Source organism: Miscanthus floridulus, chromosome 3 (genome assembly GCF_019320115.1).
Source record: "Miscanthus floridulus cultivar M001 chromosome 3, ASM1932011v1, whole genome shotgun sequence".
Taxonomy (NCBI): Eukaryota; Viridiplantae; Streptophyta; class Magnoliopsida; order Poales; family Poaceae; genus Miscanthus; species Miscanthus floridulus.
The window spans coordinates 53,328,064-53,343,985 of record NC_089582.1 but is presented as its reverse complement, the minus strand read 5'-3'; the positions used below and the strand labels follow the sequence as shown (position 1 = coordinate 53,343,985).

Genomic DNA, 15,922 nt, shown 5'->3' with positions numbered 1-15,922 from the left:
AAACGCGGCGCGGCGTGTAAGAGAGACGGTGTAAGATCTTACGCGTAAGATTTTACTACGGGCCCACTGCAGATTAACAGAAACCGTTAGATTTAAAGAGACTAAACCATCGACGGTTCAGATATTAGGTGGGTAAGAAATTTTTGGGCGTAAGTTATTTTCAATTCCTTCGCTATACATATACTTGGCCATGCAGCCCGAGGCCCGGTAGCCCGGCCCACGGCCCGCTAATTTGACCCGACACGAGGGTCTCTAGGCCCGGGCTGGCCCGGCACGCAGCTACAGGCCGTGCCTGGGCCGTTGCGCAAGCCCGCGGGCTGGCCCGGCCCGGCACGGTAATAAGCCGTCGGCCCGAGGTCGGCCCGACAGCAGCTCCCGGCTCCCGCGCGGCCTGCTAGCGGCCCAGCGGCCAAGGCCAACGGCGCTTTGGCCTCCTGGCCTCCCCCTGCCATATAAGCGCGAGGCAGGCAGGCAGCCGGCACCCGCGCCCCTCACAAACCCTAAACCTAAATCACTCGATTGACTCTTCTCCTCTCCTGCTCTCCACTCTCCAGTCCACTGCGCCGCAGCCGCCGCTCGCACTCTCGCCTCGCCGTATGACCGTATCCATTGTGCCGTCGTCGACCCCGACTCCGGTGACCTCGAACCGCCGCTGCCGGCGTGCTCCTCACCCTCTCTACCTCTCCCTTCTCCATCTACCTTTCTCCCCTCTAGATCTCGGTGATTATGTGAGTTTGTTGACCCCGTTTGTCCCTCCTCCGCCGCTCGCCGTCCTTGCTTACCTTGTGTCGTCTTCTCTGGCCGCGGGGCCGTCGTCGTCTTCTTCTCCGGCACCGGGCTCCGGTTGCGAAGGTAAGCACCTAACCCTAACCCTAACCGGCTAACCCTAATCCCCATCTTTCTTCTTTTTTTGATGAGATCTCTAACTGATCTATTCCTTCCTCCTTCGCAGGTCGGTAGCCGATGCTTCAAGCTCTAGCTGCGGCATAGAGCGAGGAGCAAGGCGGCCACCCGCACCGTTGAGGTACGGTGCTGGAGAGGCGGCCATGGCTGAAGACGATGGCGAGCTTCCGCCTGGCATGGCCCCTGAGGGCGAGAACGACGACGACATCCGTGATGACGCTGCTGCGTTGTTCGGTGTCGATCTCGGAGACGGCGACGGTGGTGAAGGGGCGACGGCGTCTGCGAACCCGGTCGGCTCCAACTCCAACGGCTCTGTTCCATCTGTTGCTGCTGCTGGTAATGGTAAGGTTGGTAAGCGTAAATCTCCTGTCTGGGATGATTTTGAAGAGATATTTGAGACTGTGAATGGAGTACAGATTTGCACTAAAGCTAAATGTAAAATGTGTAAGTCAACTTTGTCTGCTAGATCTAGTGCTGGCACTGGTCACTTGAAGAGGCACCAGAACTCTTGTAGGCAGAAAACTGATCAACGTGATAGGGTTCAATCTAGGCTATCTTACAATCCTGATGGTTCTGTGCATAACTGGGATTATAAACCTGAGGTAGCTAGAACTGAACTCTGCAGATTGATTGCTAGGCTTGATTTGCCTTTGGGTATTGGTGATACAGATGCATTTGAGGAGTACATTCAACGTGCTCATAACCCTAGGTTTCGTAGGGTGTCTAGACAGTCCACCACTAGAGACCTTCGTGCTCTATTTACTGAACGTCGTAATATGCTTAAGAATCATATTTTGTCTGGTGCATCATCTGTTGCTTTGACATCTGACATATGGTCTGGAAATGCTAAGGAGGACTACATTAGTGTAGTTGCTCATTATGTGAGTGCAGATTGGGAGCTACAAAAAAAGGTAATTGGCCTCAGGTTGATTGAGGTGAAGCACACTGGTGAGAATATTTCTGAAAAAATTGCTTGTGTGGTTCAGGAATTTGGTATGATTGACAAGATTTATTCTGTTACTCTAGACAATGCTTCCTCCAATGCTAAGGCAATGGAGACTTTGACACCCATGTTTGCATGTTATTTAGGTTCTGATCCAACACCTACTTCATCAGATCCTAATAAGCGTAAATATAATCTTATGCATCAGCGTTGTGCTTGCCATATCATTAATTTAATTGTGAAATCTGATTTAAAGAGATTTAAAACTTACACAGAGGATTTTAGAACTGCTATTAACTTCTTAAATTCATCTAATCACAGAATTGCCATGTTTAAGAATTATTGCAATGCTCAGGGTGTTAGACCTAGAAAGTTTGGTTTAGATATGGATGTGAGATGGAATGCTACATACCTTATGCTTAAACACTTGCTACCTTACAAGGAGGTTTTTTCTGTGTTCATTAATGCAATTTTTGGCTGCACATTGTTGACTCCAAGACATTGGTTCATTGCTGCCAAGATATTGGAGTTCCTGGAATTATTTTATGAATCAACATGTGTTCTATCTGGTGTTTACTATCCAACTAGTCCACTAATTCTGCACCATATGCTTGACATTGCTCATCATTTGCATGAAAGTGAAAAAGATCAAAATCTAATGGCTGTTGTCTATCCTATGAAGCTTAAATATCTTAAGTATTGGGAAAATATACCTCTGTTATATTCTATTGCTTTCATTCTTGATCCTAGAGCTAAGTTGAGAGGTTTGTTTAATGTGCTGGTAATACTTAAAGAGAACATTGGTGTTGATTACAATAAATATTATGCTGATGTTAAAACTGAAATTTACAAGTTATTTGCCAAGTATGACAGCAAGTATGGTTCTACAAGGTCTCAAAGGCCTGTACATCCTGCAGTCAACTCAGGTAAGAGGAAACAAGCATGGGGAAGGATCTTTGGCGGCCCTGGATCATCAGCTGTTGTTGGTCATCCTCCCCCTGCCTCTGTCTCCACTTCAACTCAATCTGCTGCCTCTGTTGCTTGTGAGCTCACAACTTATCTGGATAGTGACAATGTCACTGCATATGAGGATGATTTTGATTTGCTTCTCTGGTGGCGTGACCACAAACTAACCTATCCTGTTTTTTCTATAATGGCAAGAGATATTATGGCTGTTCCTGTTTCTACTGTCTCTTCAGAATCATGTTTCAGTTTAATAGGAAGGATTATTGAGGAGCGGCGCCGAAGACTTCTGCCTGAACATGTGGAGATGCTTGCTTGCATCAAGGACTGGGAGCTGGGTGATAGAAGACTTCAACATTCTACTGACAACCAAGAGCTGGCAGAGTCCTTTGAGAATCTATATCTTGATGTTCCTGAAGATGGATCTGGGCCTCCTTCTGCTAGCACATCTGCAAGTGCTTCTGTTGCTTCTGCTTCTGCTGCTACCTGAGAGCTGAGAGTTGAGAGTTCAGTTTGAGAGAGTTGAGATTGAGACCTGTGAGGCTTGAGAGTTGAGACATAATGCTTGTATCTGGTATTTGTATTGTGAACATTTGAACATTATAAGAGCTGTGCTGCACTCTTTTTTCCTTTTTGGGGTTTCTCACAAGGGTGAGTTTTACCCAAAAAGGTTTTTAATGAGGCAGCATTGCACACAGCTCATTTCTATCTTTAAATCTCTGTCTTTTGTTGTGTTTGAGTCTTGCTGTTAAGTTGTTAAATAGTTAAGTTGTTTTTGTGATTCTGTGAATGACTTGTCAAAATTATGAATGTGCTGTTGATTAAGAATCTGATGAGTGGTTTTCTACAATTCGGGTTGTGGGCTGGCACGGCCCGCAAGTTTTGGCCGGGCTGTGCGGGCGGCACGGCCCGAATTTCAGCCCGAGGGGCCGTGCTTGGGCTGTCAACGGGGCACGAGGCCCGGTAAGGCACGGCATGGGGGGGCACGACGTGCCGTGCCGGCCCGACACCAGCGGGCCATGCCTGGCCCGTGCCCGGGCCGTGCCGAGCCGGGCCGGCCCGATGGCCATATATAGCTATACATAGATTTAAAGATGTTTTTTGCGTGTTTTCACTTGCGTTACATTGCATCAGCTTGCATGCATGCACTTGCAGCAGCAGAGGGGGGTGGGGGGGGGGGGGGGGGGGGGGGGTGGGACCAGACTGGAATCGAGCTTGACCGTGCACTCTTACCACTGGATAAATGTGGTGGCAACACAAAAAGTGGCTCTGAGATGGCTGAGAATGCAAACCTGGATGAGCAGCATGATTCTCTGCTTGATCGGTCAGTCATGGAGAAGATACTTCAGAGGAAGAGCATTCGGATACGAAATTTTCAGAGAAGTTGGCAGGTATGACACACTTCATATGGTTCGTAATTTGTACATATTAGATAAAGAAGGGTAATTTGTACATATTAGCCAAAACGGATCGGATACGGACGGATATCACCGATATTATATTTGTTTTCATATTTCTGTCCGGATTCGGATTCGAATACAGATAGTGTCAACTATGTCGGATAGGATACGATTGGATATCGACATCATAAATATGCGATTTGAGTATTCGGATACGGATACGGTATCGGATGTTGGATATCCGGACTTGGATACGGACAGATCTAACCCCTCTAAACGGATTCGGTTTCGAATATGGTCGAAAAATATCCGTACCGTTTTCATCCCTACCTGTGACCCAGACTCTCATATGAGTTAGAATAACACACGTCTAGCCACGATATGAATTCAGTTTGATTTCAACCACTTATTAGAACGGATGACACAATCATTATATTGAATAAACCTACAAACCAGAAGTCGTCTATAAAATAAATTGTTGATTCTGTTGCAACACGGGCATGTTTGCTATAAATCTAGTGAACAAATAACATATGTTATTATCCTATTTGTCTGCAGACTGCCTTACAAAATAACGTACTCTCTTCAATTAACTTAATTTGACTCCCTGAAAGAGGTTGGAATGTATATATCCTCACAAACAGAAAACTAGCGAGAGCACGCACGCGCTCAGCTGATGACGCCATGCAAATCTGCAACTGGCAGCAACTTTTATTGTTCAGAATCATAACTTATCGATTGTCGCTGTTATTTAATCATGGCCATCCTGCTGCAAAAAAAAAAAAGTGCATAGTTGATCAGATTTAGAAACTGAATATACGACACCAATTTGCTAGCAGGAAGACGCAAATTAACTGATGAAAATAAAAATGCATACCCGACGGGGATGGAGCTGGGGATGGCGATGGCGAAGGCGTCAATGGTGAGGGACTCGGAAGGTCTATCGGCGGCACTCCATCCACTGTTCAGTTCAACCCATATTCATCAACCATCGGTAAGGCTAATCATGAGGCAGCAGCTAGCTAGTAGTAGCCTATTACTTGTATAGAAAACTTATCTGACTTACTTAGGTTGCAGGCCGCGGCAAGTATATCGACACGTACGTCGTGGCCACACACCGAGAAGAGCTCCACCATGCGCATATGTCTTATCGGCGCCGGCAGAAGCTGGCCGATGTCGCCGTTCACGACGTGGCACAGGCAGGTGACCGTGTCCAAGGTGAACATGGCGTTGAAGCCATCGCAGCAGGTGGCCTCGGGCGCGTACACGGTGGCGTTGGTGAGGAAGCCCGCGCACGGCATCATCCGCGCCAACCATGGCCGGCACTCCCTTGGCTGCGGCGGCAGCTGTGGAATGCCGCCGCCGCCATCACCGTCTGGGGATGGCGCCGCTCCTGGATCTGCGTTTGCCGCGGCGATGGCCCTGGCATGGGCTCCTCCGACGACTCTGCTCGCCGCAGATGGCTGCAGGATAACGGCGGCGAAGGCGACGAACAAGGCCATCGTCAGAAGCGTGCACTTGTTGCGTGGAGCCATCGTGATCGATCGACGATGCGTGTGTGGAGGTTCTGTTATCGAGCACCGGTTTTATAGAGAGCGTGGTTATATATAACAACTTGATGGCCAGACTGCGGTCCACTTTAGTCAACTGCCTATGGTGGGTCACAATCTTTTCATGTTAGGTTGGAACGTATTTTCCGACGCTGGGTGTGCCTCGGCCTCAACCAGATCGTGGTTATCGAAAATCTGTTTTACTAAAAACGATATGGAGCCGTTTTTATTTTAATCCGTATTTTTCTGGTTTTCTAGAAAATGAATTTATCTTATACAGGAGTTTGTTGGAAGATCCAAGTAAAGCTAGTTCTACAAAAACTAGTTCTAGTTAAATATTAGATCCAAACAACTCCTTAGATACAACCGCTACTTCTCTACAACCACTAGTTCTCATCAACAAAAGTTTTCAATAATATGTGCCAAAAAAAAAGTAGGGCCACTCGAAGAATTTTATTATCACAACCCATGCCACTACGTAGATGCAACCGCTAGCCGCCCCATAGCTAGTTATTATCCCAGGCACCTAACTCTAGATCCTCCAAAACGAAATCTCTATTGCCTTCCAGTATCTCTGATACAAAAATGATAGCCTAATATCAAATTTTGGTCAACCTCCTAGGCGGCGGCAGACCAGGGCGACCACATGGCCACCATCCCTGACACCTTAATATGCAACTAGATCATACTCCATTCGTCCATAAAAGAATGCAATTATGGGATCCGTGTCGATCAATGTAGTTCAAGTTTGACCAAGTTTATAGTAAATACTATGATCATTTATGTCTCCAAATAAATTTATTATGAAAATATATTCTATAATGAATCTAGTGGTATTTATTTTGCATCTTGAATGTTAGTATTTTTTTTATATAAATTTAGTTAAAGTTCAAACTGTTTGACTCCTCGAAAAGAGAGAATTGCATTCATTTGTGGACGAGGCAGTACAGAATGTAATCTTCATTGTCTGCTCTATTTCTCTGTATTCTCTGATCTAAAGATAGTGGTCAGTGATTAATTAATTCGGTGGGGGCAGTTGGGGCGACGATGGCCCATGAACCACATATCTTTACACATGGCTGCCTCTATTTTTCCAAGCACGGATACATAGGTACTGAGGATGTTTGGAGCTAGTGGAGGAGGATTTTCTTCATCCTACCCAAAACTAAAGATTGGGAGTGGTTTTAGCAAACCGTTGGAGTAGTTTACGAGCAAATATTAACAAACATAAGGTATATACAGCTTCGAATATAACCACGCAAATCATAGTTTGTACCTTCACAAGTATTGTTACAATTAGGGATGAAAACGGTACGGATATTTTCCGGCCGTATTCGAAACCGAATCCGTTTAGAGGGGTTGAGATCTGTCTGTATCCGAGTCCGGATATCCAACATCTGATACCGTATCCGTATCCAAATACTCAAATCGCATATTTATGATGTCGATATCCAATCGTATCCTATCCGACATAGTTGACACTATCCGTATTTGAATCCGAATCCGGACAGAAATATGAAAACAAATGTAATATCGGTGATATTCGTCCGTATCCGATCCGTTTTCATCCCGAGTTACAATTGAATATATCATTTTCATCCCTAGTTATAATTGAATATATCATTTCATCTATATCTGTGACGGCCCTCCGCAATCTTAAGTGAGTTGAGATTGTGTCACCAGTTTTTTTTTTAACACAGGAAGTGCCTAATAATAAATCAATCTACGAATTCATCACCTCAAGGAACAAAATAAGCTTCTAATAACTTTCTGGACACATGTTTCCTCCTAGAACGATAATCCACTTCGATATGCATCATTCTAACATGACAATATTCTCTAATATTATTACATTTTCACACCATATAACTTAGTTATTTGTGGACTTGTATCCCAACCACAAGCAACAGGGTCAGACGAACCCGCATATGGTTTCAACCGTTGCAGTAGCAAAAGTTTGTGCTCTTCTTCTACACTAGACATTGACATTGTAGACCGTTTGTGTGCACTCCATGAGACAAGATTGGATCACAAGAAAATTGCAAAATAACTAATAGATGTTATGTAATCTAGAGGTCCTACCCAATTGGCATACACTACTATAGAATGGATTTCTAGAGTCAGTCAAAACTGATTTGTACAGGCGGATATGCCAACCAACTTTGTACAAAGGCCTCTAGAAATCAAGCATTTCTAGCATCCATCTCTAGCAATTGATTTCTAGATGCGGGACAAAACATTAGCCAGCCTAAAAATCGATTTCCAGGGATAAGTGACATTACCAGCTGCCCTAGAAAATGCATTTTTATGGGGCAGTTAGAAACACCAGCTGTCTCTGAAAATGCATTTTGCATATGCAGTTGGTAGGACCAGTAGTCACCGGAAACAATTTTACTTTTCCTTTTAAGATTTCTTTTTTAGTTCTGTAGTTCATATATAATAATATATTGTTCTAAAAGTACAAGTCGTCGTCTCATGGTTCCACATACAAGTAGTCTCATATAGGTTTTTCTTTGTTTCTTTTTGCGATTAAGTAGTCTCATAGTTTTATTATACAAGTTATATATGAAGCTAGATATTATAAGTAGCCTGATAAATCCATATACAAGCCATCTTCTGAAGAAACATACAAATAATCTCACGAATCCACGTAGGAGTAGTCTCATCAATTCTAAAGAAACGAAATGGTGACCAGATGGAGTTAATGAGAGCCACCAAAAATTTCTTTGCCAAACAACTTGACCTATATCCTAATTAGAACCCCCTCCCTTCTAATGGACAAGGTTACACACATCAATTCTAAAGAAAGGATTAGGCATTTCTCAAGATATCGTAGAAGCAAACGATAAAGCGCGGGTTAAAAACTCACTATTGAGATGGGTAACAAAAGCTCTAACTAGTTATATATGCAAAATAAAAACTGAACTGCAAAATTTATATGTAAGCCAATTAAATAATCTAACTCAATGGTCACTAGCAGTTGCACGCAACACAATACAAATATGACTGAAGCGCTCAGAACATGACAATAGAAAGCTACTGAATGAAGTTCCTGCTGCTATAAGAACCGAGAGTTGATGGACATGCCACCACCTAATGAAAGCTAGTAGCTGCCGAACGCACCTTGCCAACCTGAAAAGTGAAAACAGAGTCGAGAGCAAGGAACAATTAAACAAGGCATGTTACAGGTCTCAAGGATTACCCTATTTAATCAAATAGGAAAATTTGTACACTAAACTGACAAACACAACAATAGTTCATGATAAATTTCTTAAATCTAAAGCTAAAGTCATAAATTCAATTCCTAATATCTTGACATTAGAATTATTTCTTTCTTTTAGGTGCCTTTTTCCACTTCAAATGAAACGCAAAAAAAAAAAAAAAAAATGGAGAACAGCGAAAACAAAAGGCGTGAGAAAAGAGATGGAAAAGATAAAGTAAAAAGAAAAAACAAACCAAAAAAGAAAAGCGTAGAACTTTTTTAAAACAACATAAAAGAAAATAGGAAAAACAACCGAGAAAACCAGATCAAAACCATAAAGCAAAGAAAAATAGAAAACAATGTAAAATAATTTTTAAAAACGACCAAGAAAAAAACACATGGAGAAAAAGGAAAAATGGCATATACAAAGAAAAAACACAGAACAAATGGAAAACTAATAAATGTTGGAACGGACGAAGATGTTAGATGAAAGCGGTCGGTGCAAATGATCGATGTGTATTCTCATTGATGAACAATATTGTTTATAGACAATAGGCAGTTGCCTTGTCAGTGACTCAGATGAAAAGGTGCCTATCTATTATGTCTACAGGGAACCGTCTGCTAATGACGAGATTAACAATTTGATCACTTAATTAATTAATCTCAACACTCTCCCTTGATCAATTGATCCCTTGTAGACACCATTGTTTGTTCATCGGTCATCGTCTTGAAGTTTTGGAAAACCCTGTAGGAAAAAGCCAAAGTATACCGATATACTAGGCAAAACTCCTTAAAACACAGTGAGAAAAATAAGGAGAAACACCATGATATATATAACTCCAATGTTAATAGACCCTTTAGGTGTCCCTAAAGACAGTCTAAAATAGTTTGATTAGAGATCAATATGTCATAAATATTATCTTCGAAAAACCTCTGTGAGGAAAAATAAATAATATGACATTTACTATGTGTTAACATTGCCTCATTAAAAACTTTACGTGAGAAAACTCCAGAAGAGTAAAACTCATATAAAGGAAAAAGAGTGTAATGTGATGTTGAAAACGGGTTATATTTTAGAGGAATTCTCCCCCTGATTCTTGCAAGTCTCTAAGTCTTCTCATACCAATGCCCTCAACACATTTACGGAATGCGGAGCATGGTAGAGATTTTGTGAATAAATCTGCTAGATTATCACATTACTTAGTTTGCAAGATTTGAATTTCTCCATTCTTTTGGAGCTCATGGGGATAGAATAACTTGGGAATAATATGCTTAGTCATATTACTCTTAATATAACCTGATTCCATTTGTGTAACACATGTCAAATTATCCTCAAAGATAATTGTTGGTGTCTCAAGTGCACCAATACACATGATTGTATTATGTGGTTTTTCATTCTGCGAAGCCATACATATTCACGTGATGCTTCATATAAAGCAATTATTTCAAAATGATTGGTGGAAGTAGACACCAAAGTCTGCTTTGAAGACTTCCAAGATATTGTTGTTCCACCTTACAAGAATACAAAGCCTGTTTGTGATCTGCCATTGTAGGGATCTGATAAATAATCAGCATCTGTATATCCTAACAAAATTGATCTTGATTTCTACTATAGAATAATCCAAGATCTCTAGTGCCATTGAGGTATCTCAAAACGGTTTTGACTCCTACCCAATGACGTTTGGTAGGAGCAGCACTATGTCTTGCCAGCAAATTTACTATGAATGCAATATCCGGCCAGGTGCTATTAACAAGATACATTAGTGCTCCAACGGCACTAAGATATGGGACATGTGGTCCCAATATCTCTTCTTCTTCTTCTTCCCGTGGTCTAAAAGGGTCCTTCTTAATATCTATGGATCTCACTACCATCGGGTTTTTGTTGGATATGACTTGCCTATATTGAATTTCTCTAATACCTTTTGGACATAGACAGCTTGGTATATAAATATACCAGAATGAAAGTACTTAAGTTGTAAACCCAAGCAAAATTTGGTTTGACCCAAATCTTTTATTTCAAACTCCGTCTTTAAATGATGGCGTGCTTTATTAATATCGGGTTCGTTGCCAATGATATTAAGATCATCAACGTACACCGCTATGATACAAAATCCTATTAATGTTTTTTAATGAAGACACATGGGCAGTCATCATTATTTGTGTATCCCTTCAACTTAAGGAATTCACTTAACCGATTGTACCACATTTGGTCCGACTGCTTTAAGCCATATTATGACTTTTGTAACTTGACGCAATACATGTTGTGATTTGCCTTGGGATTTGGTATACTGATTCTATCAGGAACTTTCATGTATATATTAGAATCCAATGACCCATACAAATATGCGGTCACTACATCCATCAACTGCATAGATAGACGATTTTGTACTGCCAGCGATATTAAGTATCAGAACGTTATTCCGTTCATTACCGGAGAGTAAGTTTCTTTGAAATCAATGCCAGGTCTTTGCGTAAAACCTTGTGCCACAAGCCTTGCTTTATATCTCACCACTTCATTGTTTCCATTCCTTTTACGGACGAAACCCCATTTGTATCCCACAGGGAAGATACTAGGGGGTGTTGGCATTACAACAAAAAACACTTCCCTTTTATAAAGTGAGGCCATCTCTATTTCAATTGCTACCTTCCACTTATCCTAGTCCGAGCGCTTCTTGCACTCAGTCATAGACTTAGGATCTAAATCAGTTTGGAGGATATTTGTAATTTGTTCAGAGAAATAAATGTCGACTATTATGGACTTACGATTATAAGACTCTCCAGTTTCTATGAAATTTATAGTGATTTCGTCTACCCTTAAAGATTCATCATGACTTTCCGAAACGATGGATCTAGGGTCTTTCGATGTTCCAGCCTCAGTGTTTATGTGCATAACTGAGCTAGATTGTGGATCACTTCTATCCACAAGACATTGTATGTCCTCTAGGTGTCTTTCAACCAAAGGTTGAGTTGCATTTGTGGTCTTCTTTTGCTTGCCAGCAACGACATCTTGCCTCTTGGAAGTGCTTCTCCCCCTCTTATTGCCAATTTGAGGGTGAGTGGTTTTATTAGGTACCTCCACTCTTTCGGGCACATTCCTTGTAGGATGGAGAGACTTTGTAACACCTTTATAATTAGAGAAAGCAGTGCAACAAAAATCTTTATTTTGGGAAAATTTTGCATTTTCCATATCATGACCAATGGAATTGCCAATAATTTTCTTCATCATCCCTATTCCAGGGTGCCCAAGTCGATCATGCTAGTTTCAGAATGTATCAACATCTTGGAAAATTATCTTATAAGCAACATGTTCTATGGCTTTATGTATGTAAAGTACAATCCAGTTTGGAGTGAAGAAATCTTTTCACAGATTTGTTTGCCATATCCAGTAAGTTTGGTAAAGAGAAGAAAATCCTCTTTATTATTCATATGTGTTTCCACATGAAAACCATTCTTACGGACGTTTCTAAAACTTAGAAGGGTATGAGTCGAGTTGGGATACAACAAGGCATCCTCCATCGTAATTTTTGTACCCATAGGGGGAGTAATAGTGGCTCTTCTGGAACCAACTATTAACGCATCATGACCCGCGATGGTCATAATATTTCCTTCTCTTTTCTTAAGAGTCTGGAAATATTTTATCTCTCTAAGTATAGAGTTTGTGGTGCATGAGTCCACAAGGCATAATTCTTCCTCCTTTGGATTGAGATCAACCGACATCTATATGTAAAACCAATGTAATTAAAATACTCAAATGTAACATATAGAATTATACATACAATATATTGAATATCAAGTACAATAGTATGATATTACAATATCTATGAGTTGGTACAACTTAATCAACAATATACTAAAGTTTGAACAACTCTCAAGCACACTAAATAATATAACCCAAAACAACTATATGTCTGTATTGTGGCAGAACCGTCTAATCTAATGCCTCCTAGGAGTACTCGCCTTCCATTAGACACTAAGTACTCAAGGGAGGGCACCAAATTACACGGTTCCGTCGAGCACACCCCAAGAGAGAACCCAAAAATCCATATTTTCCCATCAGGATCACAAATGAGAGAATAAAGCTTACAACATTTTAGCCAATTCTTACATCACTTTTTATGCAACATCAGAGTCTAATATTTACTGTTGATAATAGCAGAATATGATCATGTTATCAGAAGTTATGAACAATTTAATTTAACAGTGGAATATAAACATGCAATCAGAGTTATAGTGGAAATAAATATCTATTCCTGACACGATGAAACATTGATATATAAACTATGACAACAGATTATAAAACTTCCATTTATAAAACATTTAATAAGAGTTATAAATAAAAACTACGATCGTAGCGTAAAGAAATCCCCTCTGAGCCCACCAGGAGGAATCCACACACAAGGGTCAGCTCTAGCATCCGCCTGTCACCTGCAACAGGGAGAAATAAAACCCTGAGTACTCAGTTGTACTTGGCAAGATTTACCCGATAGAAGAAAAAAAAAGACTCCAAGGATATGCAAGGCTATCTAGCTTGTGGGTTTATTGTATCTGTAGGAAGCATTACTAAGTGTGCGTCCTTATATTCGATTTTATTAGCAGTCATCATTAGTTCATTAACTAACCATTCTATGTAAGCACCTGTGCTACTTTCAAGCAGGTGATAAGCAATCAGAATCATTTTACCATCTTTCATCTTCTAGTTCTTACTATGTTGTTAGACTGTAGACATGCCATACCGGATTGTCTGGCGATTCGCGAATCAATGTGCCCAGCTAGGTACCCTGAAAGACACGCCCCGCTTGTACCCCAGGCACAAGCAGGACCAACCCACTACCTTCCTGTCATGGGGTCCAGGTCCCCGTCCAAACTTGGACTCCAAGCCCCTGCCCCTGAGTCCTCGACTCAATGCGGTGCAAGGACCTCCACCCAAAAATCACTCTAAAAGTCGGTCTGGAAAGAGCCAAAACCCATAACAAGAGAGTAACAAGTCTTCCCTGCGCCCATACCCAAGTATGTGCTTAGGATAATAAGTTTGTGATCTGCCTAGAACCCAATGCAACGGCCGGTCCTTAACTGACACAGATAGAGAAAAAGTGTAACCAAGCTATGCCCTGTTAGCTGCAGGACACAACCTCTTACACCCGCCAATACCCATACCATATTCCTACCTGGTCTCCATTTTTTCCTTTCCACCATTTTATCATGAGTGATAATAATATAGTATCAACAATAATATATTTCCTATCTCTCGCGAGTGACAGGCAATCACTCGACTTCTATCGGAGTCCTGTAGCATAGCAATCTATATGATCCTGTAATACTAGTAAGACTCATAGGATAAAGATTTATATATGCAAGTGGGTTTCATTCAACTCCCTAAAACTTAATGCACAAATATAATTTAAAGTGTAGAAAAAGTAGGGGTTATGCACCGAGGCTTGCCTGGGTAAAATATAACCAAAAGTTAGCATTTCATCTTTGTGTCCTGATCCCTGGCACCATCTTTTCAGCTACTCCATGTGATACCACTGATCCACCATCATTTCTATTATGATATGCAATGCGATGCAGAGATGGTGCAACAGTTAATTAACTAGGCAACAACAACACTTAAAACATAGTACATTTTATGAACTAACAAGCTAGCTCAAATGACTAACGTACTAATCTACGCATCAATATCATCGAGAAAGATGTCATTTTTCCACAAGTGTTTTAATTATACAAACCCAAGTTGTTTCGTTATTCCGTTCTATCGATTTAATCTTTATTCGAAATGGGACATCATTATCTATCTAGCAACTAATTATTCTAGAGCTACAAAAATTACAGTGAGCAACTAATAATATTAGTAATTTACTGTAAAAATTTTCAGAGTCAACACTGTCACCGATTTATCACGAAAATTCATATAAGTTCACATTTTAACAATATTAAACATTTTAAAATAATTAGAGCAACCCTAAAAACATATTGAACCCATACGAACGAAATACCCTATCAGGTAGATTATGATTTTAGAAATTTAATGAAACTGGTTTGGCATTTTTATGATTTTCTACTATTTACTATGAATTTCTAAGCATTCAGCTGATTACTAAAACTAACAAAACACCGAAAAAGAAAAAGGATCCTTGGGCTCGAAGCAGCCCAGCACGGCTTGGACCAGCGGCCAAGGCAGCCTAGACAAGGCGGGTGCGAGCGGCCATGGCGCGACGACAACAGGCTGGCCCAGCGCGTGGGCGCGAGCGGCCTAGGCGCGGCGAGTGTGGCCCAATGCGGGGGTGGGGCGCGAGCGGCCTAGCAAGCCGGCCCACGCGGCCAGGCAAGGTGGCAGTACAATTGCGAAGAGGCCCTTGAGTTTCCCTAAAATTAACTAAGCCCAAATTTGTAAACTTATGAGTCTAGCATTTTTGCAAAGTGAACACAGTAAAAAGTGCTATTAACACTTGAGTTCCTTTTCTACCTTGAAATAGAGCACATAGAGGGGAGCCATCACCGGTGTCCGATTCGGCATAGGAAAGGCACGACGGTGGTGGAGGATCGGCCGTGGGGTGCGTGGAATTGGCCCGCATCCTAGGGTGCGTGGAATTGGCCCGCATCCTAGGGTGCCAACAGCACGGGATGAGGTGGCCCACAGTAGCGGGGCGACTTGCGGTGGCGGCGTGGCATGGTGACCGAACGCGGCTGCGGTAGGGGAGGTGGTGCGCCGATCGATGGAGATGGCGGGGTGGCGCATGGGGCGTCGGCGGCTCTGGCCGCATGCGTGGGTGGCCATAGGTCGACTGGCATGGCCGGTGGCGCACCCCTCACGCGCGCAGCGGCAATGCTTGGTTGCGGCGCGACATGATGGAGACGCGGCGCGGGACTCGGGCACACCTGTGCATGCGACGGCCGGCGACGGGATCGGCCGTAGGTGCCGGTAGGAGGTCGCCTAGAGCAGCGGGTTCAGCGCGGGGGCCGG

The 15,922-nt window shown here is 42.2% G+C and overlaps 2 protein-coding genes across 3 annotated transcripts; one reads left to right on the top strand and one right to left on the bottom strand.

Annotated features, from left to right (window-relative positions):
* The first annotated feature begins 748 nt into the window (after positions 1-748).
* Positions 749-3,299, top strand: LOC136543744 (zinc finger BED domain-containing protein RICESLEEPER 2-like). The gene is made up of 2 exons (XM_066536113.1): positions 749-852; positions 953-3,299. Exon 2 carries the CDS (start codon positions 1,047-1,049, stop codon positions 3,297-3,299), a length of 2,253 nt encoding a protein of 750 aa, XP_066392210.1. The 5' UTR covers positions 749-852; positions 953-1,046.
* A 1,412-nt stretch (positions 3,300-4,711) lies between these two features.
* Positions 4,712-5,731, bottom strand: LOC136545741 (uncharacterized). 2 transcript variants are annotated; one of them, XM_066537724.1, is made up of 3 exons: positions 5,276-5,731; positions 5,087-5,170; positions 4,712-4,978 (listed from the first exon to the last, which is right to left on the bottom strand). In XM_066537724.1, the coding sequence occupies exons 1-3, from the start codon at positions 5,709-5,711 to the stop codon at positions 4,965-4,967; spliced, it is 534 nt and encodes a 177-aa protein (XP_066393821.1). In that variant the 5' UTR covers positions 5,712-5,731; the 3' UTR covers positions 4,712-4,964. The 2 variants fall into 2 exon arrangements, with proteins under 2 accessions (XP_066393821.1, XP_066393822.1); XM_066537725.1 differs by having other exon boundaries at positions 4,712-4,975.
* Positions 5,732-15,922: the final 10,191 nt, after the last annotated feature.